Source organism: Acomys russatus, chromosome 7 (assembly GCF_903995435.1).
Source record: "Acomys russatus chromosome 7, mAcoRus1.1, whole genome shotgun sequence".
Taxonomy (NCBI): Eukaryota; Metazoa; Chordata; class Mammalia; order Rodentia; family Muridae; genus Acomys; species Acomys russatus.
Genome location: NC_067143.1, coordinates 51,923,659 through 51,936,265, shown reverse-complemented (window position 1 = coordinate 51,936,265; position 12,607 = coordinate 51,923,659). Strand labels below are relative to the sequence as shown.

The 12,607-nt window shown below is 48.5% G+C and overlaps 2 protein-coding genes across 2 annotated transcripts in view; both read left to right on the top strand.

Moving 5' to 3' along the window:
* The window catches only part of Serpinh1 (serpin family H member 1), a 671,742-nt gene that overhangs the window by 45,876 nt on the left and 613,259 nt on the right, over positions 1-12,607 (top strand). The gene's annotated exons all lie outside the window — the stretch shown is intronic.
* The window catches only part of Rnf169 (ring finger protein 169), a 56,297-nt gene continuing 54,908 nt past the window's right edge, over positions 11,219-12,607 (top strand). The window contains exon 1 of the mRNA XM_051149008.1: positions 11,219-11,710. Within this exon, the coding sequence (XP_051004965.1) occupies positions 11,248-11,710 (463 nt within the window). The 5' untranslated portion in view covers positions 11,219-11,247. The remainder of the gene's footprint in view (positions 11,711-12,607) is intronic.

Below are 12,607 nucleotides of genomic sequence, written 5' to 3'. Positions count from 1 at the left end.
GGATTTCCTCAGAGCAGATTTTACACGTATTCAAATGTCACATCTTCAATGGTCTCCCAGGTCCAACCTATCAGCCAGTGTCGGCCTGCCATTTCCTATCAGACTGCCTTCTTTTATTTTTTGTTTAACTTCCTTTTTTCTTTCTTTCTTTCTTTCTTTCTTTCTTTCTTTCTTTCTTTCTTTCTTTCTTTCTTTCTTTCTTTTTTAGACTGGATCTTATGCATCTTCAGCCACCCCCAAACTTTTTAGGTAACTTCTTCCACTTACAGAGTGTGCTGGGATCACAGGCCACCACACCTGGTTAATACAGTCCTGGTGACTGAACCCCAAGCTTCAGGCATGCTGAAAAAAGACTGTCACCTGAACTATACCTTGAACCCTCTCAGCAGTCACTTCAGAGTGTGCATGTGTGTGAGAGTGTGTGTGTGTGTGTGTGAGAGAGTAGGTATGTGTGCCTGTGTGTGCACGTGAGTGTGTGTCTGTACTTGAGTGTGCACATGAGTGTATGTGCCTGTGTATGCACACAATTCTGTGTGGGTGGATGTGAGAGAGTGAATATGTGTGCTTGTATGAATGTGTGTGCCTCTGTGTGTCTGTGTGTGCACACATGAGTGTGTGTATGAGTGTATATGCTTGTATGTGTACCTGTGTGTTCGTGAGTGTGTGTGCCTATGTGTGCACATGAGTCGTGTGGGTGAGAGAGTGTGTGCACCTGTGAGTGTATGTGAATATGTGTGCTCACGTGAGTATGTGTGTGCCTGTGTGTGCACATGAGTGTGTAGGTGTATTTGTAAATATGGTTGAGATAGTAATTATGTGTATTGACATAGGGTCTTTCAGTGAGCCTGAAATTCACTATTTGGTCTAATGCAGCTAGCCAGCTTGCTATCGGCAGTCCCTGCCTTTACGTCTTGCAGTGGTGTTATGGGAGAGCTGCCACACTCACCAGCTTTTACATGGATCTGAACTATAATCCTTTTCCTACTAAGCCATCACCCCAGCCCTGGCATCTTTTATTCACCACAATTCTTTTTGAAGAAATATTTTAATTTTTTTTTTGATAATTTTATATGATGCATTTGATCGCATTTACCACAGCTTCTCCCAGAGCCACTGTATCTCTGATCCCCTCCCAACTTTATGTTCTCCTTTTTAATTTAATAATTCATCTAGTCCAGTGCGTGTTATCCATCTTCTGAGTATGGAGCCTCCACTGCAGTATGGTCCACCTCCCAGAAGCCACGCCCTTTGAAAAACTGGCTCTCCTGCTCTTGATGCCATCGAGTGTTTTCAGCTGCCCAGTTCGGCTCAGGAAGGCTTCTCCCGCTCCGTGGTAGACCGTTGACTCTGCAGACCTGTGCAAGCAACCACACTGCAGAGTTCATGAGTACAGCAGTCCTGTCACATTCAGAAGACACTAGTTTACTTTGGCCCTCCCTGACCTCTGGCTCCTACAATCTTTCTGCCCCAGCCTCATTCTGTGATGGCCTCTGAGCACTGGGGAGGGGGCGTGATGACATTGTTGTACCACGTACGGTGGAACAGTCCACAGTCACTTACTCTCTGCACTCGGAGCAGCCGTGAGTTTCTGTGATCCACACCATCTGCCATACAGAAGAGACACCTCTGGTGAGGTCTGTGAGTCTTGCTAGCCTATGAATAGAGAGCTAGGAATGTAAAAAGACAGTTTGATGCTAAGTCTGTTTAGCAAAATGACAGCAGTAGCTGACTTAAGTTTTGAACATAATCTTTCTCTCCCGTGATCTTAAATGATAAGCCGGACTTTAAATGAGTGTTGGGGGGGGGGGGCGGGAGAGAAGGGGAGCATAACCTTGGGGGCTCATTGTTTTCTTAATAAAACAAAGGCTGAATTATAGGCCCCTTTCAGGTTGTCCATGCTCCAACTGATGGCCCTACATCCACCCATGCACGTGCAGACAGAATTGATTAGACGTAGCAGGCCAGAGGCTCTCAACTTTCCCAACGCTGCGACCCTTTAGCACAGTTCCTCATGCTGTGGTGACCGACCCCCCCCAACCATGAAATTATTTTCATTGCTACTTCACAACTGTAATTTTGCTACTTTTATAAATCATAATGTAAATATCTGATATGCAGGATAGCTGATATGGGTTAAGAACTGCTGGAGCAGTCTAATGAAAGAGGATGTGAAATTGGCTTGGGGGAGGGGCTAGGGGAGCCTGAGAGGAGTTGGAGCCGGGTGGGGGTTGGTAAAATCAAAAGGCATTGTATGCGTGTACGAAATTCTTCAAGAATGAATTTTTTAAAAGAAAGTGTAGATCTGATCACCAGCTCCCTCTTTCTCATCTCCTCCCAGGCCTCTTAGTAGGCAGGCTCCTCAGGCTCCTCACCCTCAGGACAGTCTTCTTTGTAGTTTTAGTGTAGAAAATTGGCCTGGTCTGCCCACCAGAACACCACTGCTTCCTGCCACAAAGCCACCTTCCCCGTACATACAGACAATCCCTGCCTTCTTGTGCCGTGCCACTAAGTGGGGTTGCTACTTACTGCTTCCTGCCTAAAGAAAAGTCCAGAGAGGATCAGGAATATTCAGATATGCATCACATTTGAGGAAGCACTATGACAAGAAAAGTGGATTTACAAAAGAGAAAAGGGTAGAGGCAGTATCTGATTCACACAAACCATGAAGCCTAGATTCAAAGCCCCAATTTCTAGAAATTTAACTGTGTCAATACTTTCACAACTACCTCTGCCATTGCCATTTTGTTTGAGATAGCTTCTCCATGTGTAGCCTTGGCTGTTCTGGGGCTTGCTAGGTAGACCAGGCTGGCCTCCAACTCACAGAGATCTACCTGCCTCAGCTCCCTGAATGCTGAGATTAAAGGCGTGTGCCATAATGCTCCTCCTCTTTTAGGTTTTATTTTTATTTATGTGTATGTGTGTGTGCCAGTGTGAGTGCATGTCCAGTATGTGTGTGCAGTGCCCTCAGAGACCAGAAGAGGGCGGTAGATTCTCTGAAGCTACAGTTACAGGTGGCTGTAAACTGCCTGATGTGGGTGCTAGAAATCAAATCCCAGTCTTCTGGAAGAACAGTAAGTGTCCTTAACCATTGAGCCATCTCTCCACCCTTGTCCCACTTCTATTAACACCTCCATTGTTATCAACACCAGCCTGCTGAGAGCTGTTGTGCTTAATGTGCCCTGAATGAATGAGTGAACAGCAACAACTTTACAGCTGATGGAAGACTTCCTCCCTCCTTCCCTTCCCTTCTTCTTCCCTTCTTTTCTCCCTTTCCTCCCTCCCCTGGTCCTTTCTTTTCTTTCCCTTTCATCCTTCATTGGCACTGAACGCACTCTGTTGCCCAGGCTATCCTCGAACTTGCAATACTCCCACCTCTGCCTCCCAAGTACCTGGGATTACAGGCCTGTGCCACCATAAGCTTGTTATTTGTTCCTTCACCTTGATGCAGCTTCTGATACAGGGTGTGTGCCAGCAACCCAGAATCTCTTTTTCACCCTGCACAGTGCATCTTTGTGTTTCCAAGAGTTGACTTTCTCTACTGTCTCTTCCATTTGGAATTCCTTTCTTCTTTGATGAATTCAGATTCTTCCTTTGGGTCCAAAATTCTGTGCCTATGTAGTAGTTGCTTCCTTGTCTGCACTTACATTTTTGTTTTTATCTGTGCCAGCATTACGCTCCTCTTCTGGATTAGTTACAGGTTACACAGTATCTGTCTTCACTGACACTATGAAGGCAGGGATGGTGTGTTTTCATCTCTGTATACCCAGGAGTGGTGGCTGGACCACCACATAGAAGTTTCTTCATGCTTGGTAAAATCTTCCAAATTGCATATAGCACAGGCAGTCTGAAAGACAGCATTTCAGGTGCTGCAGGCATGTGTTCATTGTTGGCCAACACACCATCCCCAGCCTCATGTTCTTATAACTTGAGAAACTAGTCTTTTGTAGAAAGCATGAACACATGCTGCTAGCCAGGCATGAGGGTATGTGCCTTTAATCCCAGAAGTCAGAACGCAGAGGTAAAGATATCTCTGTGAGTTCAAGACTAGCCTGCTCCAATCTAGTTCCAAGCTGGCCAGGTCTGTTTAGTGAGACCCTACCTAAAAGGAGAAAGCTTAGTGTTGTAGAACATGGTAGAAATGGGCTTGTTTTAGTTTTAGTTCAAGCGATTTACTCCACGGCTTTGACAAGGTAATTTTCTATTAACAAAGGGCTTTGATCAGAAGCCTCTGATTATTTCAAAAGTCACATTGGCGCCCTAGAAGCGGTGGGGAAGAGACTGTGCAGTCTCTGCTCGCCCCCTGGTGGTCAAATCGTGACATTGCACCCCTGGGAGGTGAGGAGACTAGCTGCCTGACCCAGGGATGGAAGAGCTGTGCTGAGACTAGCAGCCACATCGTGAACAAAGAACCTTCGTCCACTGACCACTTTAGAATAGACAAACCAATTTCATCCCTGGTCACTGTGCCCTCTGCTCTCGGCCTTTAGCTGAACCCATCTTGCTTCATTTTCTTTCCAAACTAGAGACATTTTCTTTGGAGGCAAATTCTTTATTGTGCTCAGTATTACACATTTGTTTATGTAAACTACAGTTTCAATGTCTTTCACACTCGTCCTTGAATAGGCCTGTGCTCACTTTCTTTGGGGGCTCAGTCTAGGCCAAGTGAAACTATTAAGATTTTTTTCATTGAGGTTGATAGGAGGCAGGCTTAGTGAAAACAAGAGATCTGAACAAATAAGACAAATACTAGCAGACAAAGGTAGGCCTGTAAATGTCTTACTTCGAAATGGGGTGCTCATTTTTCTCTTATACTTTCTATCATAAACAACAGACATTTAAAGCCACCTCTGCCCCCTTCAAAACAATAGCTATATATACAATATACAATTTTTCATTCCCCAAAGACATTTTGTAAAACACCAATCAAGCTTGGTGTGGTATGTAATCCCGGCACTCTGAAGCTGGAGGCAGGAGGATTGGTGTGAGTCCCAGGACAGTCGAGGCTACAGTGTGTGAGACTTTGCCTCAAAAATGGGGGCGGGGAGTGGGAGAAATTGATTGCTTGGAATTACTAGCCAGAGTCTAGGAGGGGGGAAGGAGAGTCAGGAAGATTCAGAGAGTCCGGAAGAGAGAGGGCTGTGGCGATGGGGGATGGGTAGCAGGTACAGTGAGCTGGACCAGCTGCAAATGTAATTAAGCAGACTTCCAGTATATAAGCAGGAAATCCAGAGATAATTTTGTTTTGTGACAATGTTTCTCTGTGTAGCCCTGGCTGTCCTGGAACTCATTCTGTAGACCAAACTGGCCTTGGACTCAGAGTATTATCCACCTGCCTCTCCTTTCCAAGTGCTGGGACTAAAGGCCTGCACTGCCACCATACCCTGGCCAGAAATAACTTTTTACTACTGATGCCCTTGTTTGTTAATGGATTTTTTTTCTTATGTGCTGTGCTTTGAAACTCACAGAATGTTAATGGTACCAACTATCAATGTTATTCCATGATTTCATAGCATCTAGGATGTGTCAAAGCTGACCCATGTCACCTGTCTCTTGCCTTCCTTCTTGTGGCTGAATCCTCAATATGCATCAGCGATGAGTGACAAGTGACAGCTTAGAGTGACCTCTCAGCTCCATATGGGTGGGGAGAAGACACTGTTTTACTTCATATTCATAATTATAGGTTTGAGAGTTATTCCTATGAAATTCACGTGCAACACTCCTTTAGTCCAAATACTAAGTCTTTTGACTACTCCCAAAGATCTAAAGTGTTTTCCTTAGTGAAAGAGAGAAACAAACATGCCCACTGTACAGACTGACAGGCTTAAATGACAAAGTCCCTTACGGCTTGATAGGGTGCCTGCCACATAGTGGTTGCTCTGTAAATTCTAGCTTTGTTTTTCCAAACCACTTTTTCCCACTTAAAATATTTTATGGTTATGTGTGTTTGTCTGCATGGATTTCTGTGCCTGGTGCTTTCAGAGGCCACAAGAAGACGTTGCTCTCCGAAACTGCAATTGGGGGCAGTTTGGGAAGTCCCTGTGTGGGTTCTGGGAATCAAACCTGGGTCTTCTGGAAGAACAGCCAGTGCTCTTAACCACTGTGCCATCTCTCTAGCTCTATTAAGACAACCTTTTATTTGTACATTTTTGAGGGAGGGAGAGGGAGGGAGGGATGGAGGGAGGGAAAGAGAGAGAGAGAGAAGGAGAGAGAGAGAGAGAGAGAGAGAGAGAGAGAGAGAGAGAGAGAGAGAGAGAGAATGTCCTATGAGTGCCAGGCTTGCCTACAGGGGTCAGATAACTTGGAATCAGTCCTCTCTTCCTACCACCAGGATCTTGAGGCTTGATCTCAGTTCCTCAGGCTTGCTGGCCCCATTTCATTTCCCCCCAGTTTTCTAGGCTCGTTTCCAGCCCTCAGTTCTTCCCACACTGAATTGCTTAGTCTGACCTCCCCAATGCTTGCTCTCACCCCCAAAGCTGAGCTTTGCCGCCTTTGTGCCTTTGCGCTCCAGCTGTTTCTCCCCTCCCCGCTCCCCGACCCCCTGCTCTTCCCTTCCTGCTTACTGGGTCAAGTCGCTTTCCTTGTTTCCACCTGAAGCCATGGTCTTGCTGTAGGTCACAGTCCATCAGTCCAGCGAAGCAAAGCTGGAGTCACTGGCCTGAAGCAAGAGCAAAGGTTTGCAGGAGAGCGAATGAAGTTTTAAGGCTCAGTCAGCACAGTGTAGAGCTATTCAAGTTGAGGCACCATGGTGGCCACGCAATCCTCAGCCTGTGTGACAGGGACAGAAGAGTAAGGCATGGGACTCCAGTCTTGCTTGCTCTAGTTAGCATCCCTTTGAAGGAGCCTGTGAGGCCCACTTTTCACCTGTATTCTGTGTAGCCAGTGTTTGTGTGTGTGTGTGGGGGGGGGGGCTGAGAAAAAGGAGCTACCCTGCTATTGTCGCTATACTGCTGTGAACAGAGCCTTGACCTTGAATCCTTGACCGCACCCCAGCAAGTTAGGCTCAGCCACCTGGCCCCAATGGGCTAATTAAAGAGACAGAGTAACAGTGAAAAGCAGAAAAAGAGTTTTTCCTACGTGGCCACAGTGGCAAGAGGAAGAAAGAGGTCCGATGGACCATGCCCCCTCCTCTGGCCAAAGCCATTTTCTGGGTCTTAGCGTGAAGCTTAGGTTTAAATATAGGGCAAGAGGAGGCAGGCAGAGCTAAGCAGTCCAGGTCTAAGTGTGGCCCTGTCCTCCCTCACTGTCTGGCTGTAAGGTCTCCTTCAAGTGGTCTGATCAGCTCTCAGGACTGGGTGACGTCTCCAAGAGACGTCTGGCCTGACATCAGTTTCTAGTCTTCCTTCTTCCAGTATAAAATTTCCAGAAAAATCCAAATTACATGGGGCCTGTTGTTTCAATAGTTTGATAGCTAAAGGAAGGGACACAACAGTCTCTTTAGAAAACATCTTCGTTCCTGCCAGGGTGGTGACACTATTTGGGCTTGTTCTGTTCTAGGCTGTTGGCCTGACCCTGTTGCATCACACCATGATCTGCGAGGCATCCTTCACAACCAGTCTCAGAAGGCGCGTCAAAACAACGACGAGAATTGCAGCACAAGGGACAGGAGCTGAGAATGGTTTAAGGAAAATCTGAGTCAACTGAAAAGAGGCCAAGAGGCCAGGCAGCTGGTACCACAACACAGCCCTTTTCTCAGGAACTCTGCAGTGTGGTGAGGACACCGCCCCTCCCCCAGTTCTCACCCAAGAGCCCTTGCTGTTAGCTCCCCCACAGTCTTTGCTGCGATGAACAATTCTAAACCTGTCACTCACTGATGATTGAGAGTTCTGAGAGGGCAAGGGGGTGGAGCCTGAGACCTAGGTCAAGTCCTGGCTTCTCTAGGCACGCAGGCAGGGAGGAGTCGTTTGCCTAGTTCAGCTTCCCTCCTCTTGTCAGAAATACATAGAACGAGGCGTTTCTCAGCAGAAATGAGGTCTAGATGATGGTGGGAAATGAGATCTAACAAAATGTCTGCCAGGCTTCTGCCCTCTTCCTATCTCAGACTGGGGCTCCTTCCTGGTTGCTCTGTGTTTTGATGGCTTGTCAATCATGGTCACACTCTCGTTGATGCTTGAAACTTTAGGACTGTCTTCTTCTCGCCCCCTCTTCTCATCAGGAATAACTCTCTACAGATCTGCCTGGCCCCCATCACCATTACTGTGTTAGAACGATTACCTTGGCAACAGCATAGACAGAGAAAAGACCGGAAACTGGGAATCAGACTTCTCAGTTTGAGAGATGGAAGACTACTGGATGCAGCCACTGTTACAGTCTTTCCTGGGAGTTAGTGTTGGAGTCTTAGATCCTGGCACCCGTTCACCTCAGCGTTCGGCATCAGCGGATCCGAGGCAACACCTTGGCTGCCATATGCCCATGTGTGTATACTTGTGTGGTGCATCTCGGGTTGAGAGCTGCTGAATTCCAGTGCGTTTATCTTAAAGCCGAGGAAGGAAACTGAGGGCGGAAAGAAAGAAGTGAGCCAATGAAAAAGTCCAAGCCCAAGCCCAGAGCTGACACCTGGGCAAGTGACATTCAGATCTCTTTTCCTTGAGGAAAAGAAACTTTTCTGTTTCTCTTTGGGCCCAAGAAAGCATGCATTCTACAGTGTTCCAGGCTAGCTGTGAGCAGGCCCTTCAGTCTGAAGCCCTGCTGAGTAAGCAGCAGACAGGAGAAGTTCTTTCCAATGGTGGCTGCTTCTCCGTCTAAGCTTCCTCAAATTGTGATGAAACACCAAGAGCAACTTTGAGAGGAAAGAATTTATTTGGTTTACATGCCCGGAGCGACAAGCCATTGAGGAAGCCAAGACAGGAATGCAAACTGAGCTGGAACCCAGGGGCAGGAGCTGGTGCAGAGGCCGTGAAGAGGTCCGCTAGCTGGTTTGCTCTTCATGCCTTGTTCAGTCTGCTGTCTTATAGAGCCCAGGAGTGCCACGCCTGGGATATACTACTTGTGACGTGCTAGCTCTCCCCAGCAATCACCAACTAAGAAAATGCTTTACAAGCTTGCCTTCAGCCTGATCTTATGGAGGCTCCCTCTCCTCAGATGGCTCTAGTCTGACAGCACCCTCTCTGTACCACAAGTCTTCTTTGTGAGAACAAGATAAAATGTCTCAAGAACAAATGGTGGGTAGGAAGCGAGGTAGTGCCTTGGATAAAGAACAGCCCAGCCAAGACCCCGTTTCTGTGTCCGACAGGATTCTGGGTGTCTGGGCCTTTGTCTGGGCCTGGCTGTCTGTACACAATATTTATTTTAGTTGCTCACTGATCCTTCATTGGTTGCTAACTGTCTTTTAGCCACCTGGTTCTCATCCTGAACCTCCAGGCCCTCCACCCTTCCCACCCCCTCCTACCCCCTCCCACCCGCCAACCCCAGGGCTTCTGACTTGGACGAATCAGTCTGCTTTGAAGTGGTTACCACAAACTCAGAACACACTCACAGAAACCTGGAGCCTTGGAAAATATTAATGTCTTTACAGAGCCTCTGTGTAGGTGCTACTTTTGAAACCATTTTAACTGGGCCTTCTTATACCTCTTCCTTTCTTCCAGCCCCCAGCCCCTTGCTAGGAGAGAAAGAAGGTTACTGGGGAGAGGGGGGCAGAGGATCCTGAAGCATCTCTCTCTCTCTCTCTCTCTCTCTCTCTCTCTCTCTCTCTCTCTCTCTCCTGCCTCCCTGGGCTCTGATATTTATATGATCCCAGAGTCCTCAGAGTTCAACTGTCTTCTCTGGTAAAGACTAGGCCCCTATCCAAGCCTCACAAGGCTGTTATCAGCTGGCAAAGACCACACCTCACATTAGATGATTATAGTTAACAGTTGTGGACAAAAAAAAAAAAAAAGTGAGGCAGCCCCATATCTCACACTTGGAATTAAAACAAAACATGTTTACATAACATAACTGAGTTTTTAAAGAGACCAAACTTCCATTACACCGCTGCTTTTCTATAAAGATAACATCTTGGCCTAAAAAAAAAAAAAAAAAAAAAAAAAAAAAAGCATCAGCATGAGACCTGTTTTAGCAGAGCCATCTCTCCACAAGGGGGAGCCATTCTTTTTCCTAAAGCCTCTACGTCCAGAAAGGGAAATCACAACAAAGTCTGAGCACCTCTCCCTCCCTGGCTTAAACAGAAATGATGTGGCCACAGATGGCCTTTAAGAACGAACTCTAAGGACCATGGAATAAAGCTTACAGGAAGTGGGGTTGTGTGATGGGAGGTCAGTATGCAGAAGTCACTGCTGCCAGCTGAGTAAGAGAGGATGAGAAATAAACCATGCGGTGAGATTAGGAAACCAAGAGGTGGGAACAGGCTGGAAAAGAGCCATTTTGGCCAGAAAAATGACAAGACTGTAAGTTAAAGACGCCGGGGCTGGCAGCTTGAGGACCTGTAGAAATGCTTCTGTGACTAGAACGTGGGAAATAAAAAGGGCTGCTCTGAAAGGAGGGTAGCATTAGGTTTGTGCACGAGGGATGCAAACGACGGCTTCAGTAACTCTGAGCTGCAGATACTAGTGTGGGGTTTCATAAGGAGGAAAGCGTGAAGCGGCCAAGGGACCATATAGAGTGAGAAGAGAAAGGAGACAGAGGCTCAACCTTAAAAAAAAATTTTTATTTACATTTAATTATGGAACAAGGAAGGAATCTGAGGAGCTAGAGTGTGTGCCTAAGTGAGAAATAAAGTCAAGGGTGGGAGATTTCATGAAGGGATCCGGAGAGAGACAGGATAAGAGGGGGGCTGGCCAGGTTGTTATTTCAACAGTCACTCAAGACTTTTGGTCATGGTAGGCCTCATTTTAATCACAACAAGCTGTCGTGGTCCCAAGGAGAAAGCACAAGCCCTTAGCAAATTAAGCACTTAGGCAGGTTTCTGGCCAGCTCGCATAAATGTAATTGCTTTATAAAGCTCCACGCTCAGAATTTCCAAATAAATTCTTTTAGCTCGCAGCCTCCCTGGATTCAGTGTTAGAAACTAAAAAAAAAAAAAAAAAAAAAAAACCACCCAAAACTGAAGGGCGGGCTGAAGACCGGATATATAAAGAATAACATTAAATATTAATGAGCAGTCTCCTCCTGCTATGCTAGAGGTTCAGAGAGAAACACCCGAGGCCGGCTAGGTCCCGCCCCTCATGAATATGCAGATTGACTGTCGGCCGCGCACTGCCCCGCCCTCTACTCTTCTCCCCTCGCAACGGACTCTCCCTTCAAACGGGAAACAAGATGGCGGCGGCAGGTCCGAGCACTCGGGCTTCTTCCTCGGCGGCCACGGCGGCTCTGAGTCGGCGGGGCCGGCGGGGCCGCTGTGACGAGATGGCCGCAGCGAAGACCGGGGTTCCGGGCCGGGCCTCTAGCCCCGCGTTGTTAGTGTTGCGGCCGCCGCCGCAGTCGGAGGAGTCGGGCTGCCCCGGGTGCCTGGAGACCCCGGGGGAAGTGGCGGCCCTGCCGTGCGGCCACTCGCGGTGCCGAGGCTGCGCCTCCCGCGCGGCGGGCCGGGGCTGCCGTCGCTGCCGCCCTCGCGGCTCGGGCTGGGCCCGCCGTCGGGCCCGCGACGACGGCCAGGGCGCCGCGGAGCTGATGGGCGAGCGCACCCGCCGCGGACAGCCGGAGCGCTGCCGCCCGCGCCGGGACGGGGGCGCGGCCGCCTCGGGGCCCAGGCCGGAGCCGGAGCCGCTCGCGGAGCCAGGTGGAGCCTCCTCCCCTCGTCCCGTGGGGTCCAGCCAGGCCCAGCCACCCGGGGTCTGGCCTGGTGAGCGGGGTGGAGGGTCCCTGGCCCCACTGGAGCGGGTGTGGAGAGTTCTTCCCGGGGTCGCGACCGGGCTCTGCCCCGGTGCAGTTATGTGTTTGGTGAATGTTGAACTTTGGAGCGGACAAGCGGGCGTTGTTGGATTTGGAGGGGCAGTGAGGGTACCCCGCGCCTTGCGTAAGTCAGAAGTTTGGAAGGAAACAGTTCTTGGAACAAGTTAGGGGCATGTTGAAGTTGGTGCGTGGAGGGGGAGGGGCCCTGGAGGATCCCCAGAAGCGCTTGTTTTAGTGTTGGGCGGCGGGTAGAGGGGGGTGGGGGTGGGGTCTTGGGGTCGTGTCTTCCAGGATGTGTCTTCCTGGGCTCCAATGGATGAGCGACGGGTGTGGGGTATCCCAGGCTCAGGGGATAATTTGAATCTGAGTATGTGAAGGGAGCTTTGCAGACTTGAAAGCAGAGTGGGTTGGAGGATGAGCTCCTGTGTGTAGTTCTTCTCATGCGATCTTGAAAAATACACGCCCAGCGCAGAGCCTGGCACATAGTGAGGATGAGATAAATGCCATCTATATTTGTGATAGTACTAATCATAAACGTTAGTAGTGCTCCATGAAAAAGCTGGGTGGGGTTTAAGTTTTGGGAGACGAAGATTGGCTGGGATTGTTTTCTGTCTTTCTGTGTAGGCTTCCGTCTATGATGCTGGCAATGTAAAGGTCTGTTTTAAGACTCTTGGCCTGAACTCCCTTTTTTTTTCCCTATCTCACCATCGGCAGCCCATCACTTGTTGGTGCTGAAGTCTGAGATAGAAGATTCCGTTTGTAGCACAAACTAAGACCTAGGTTT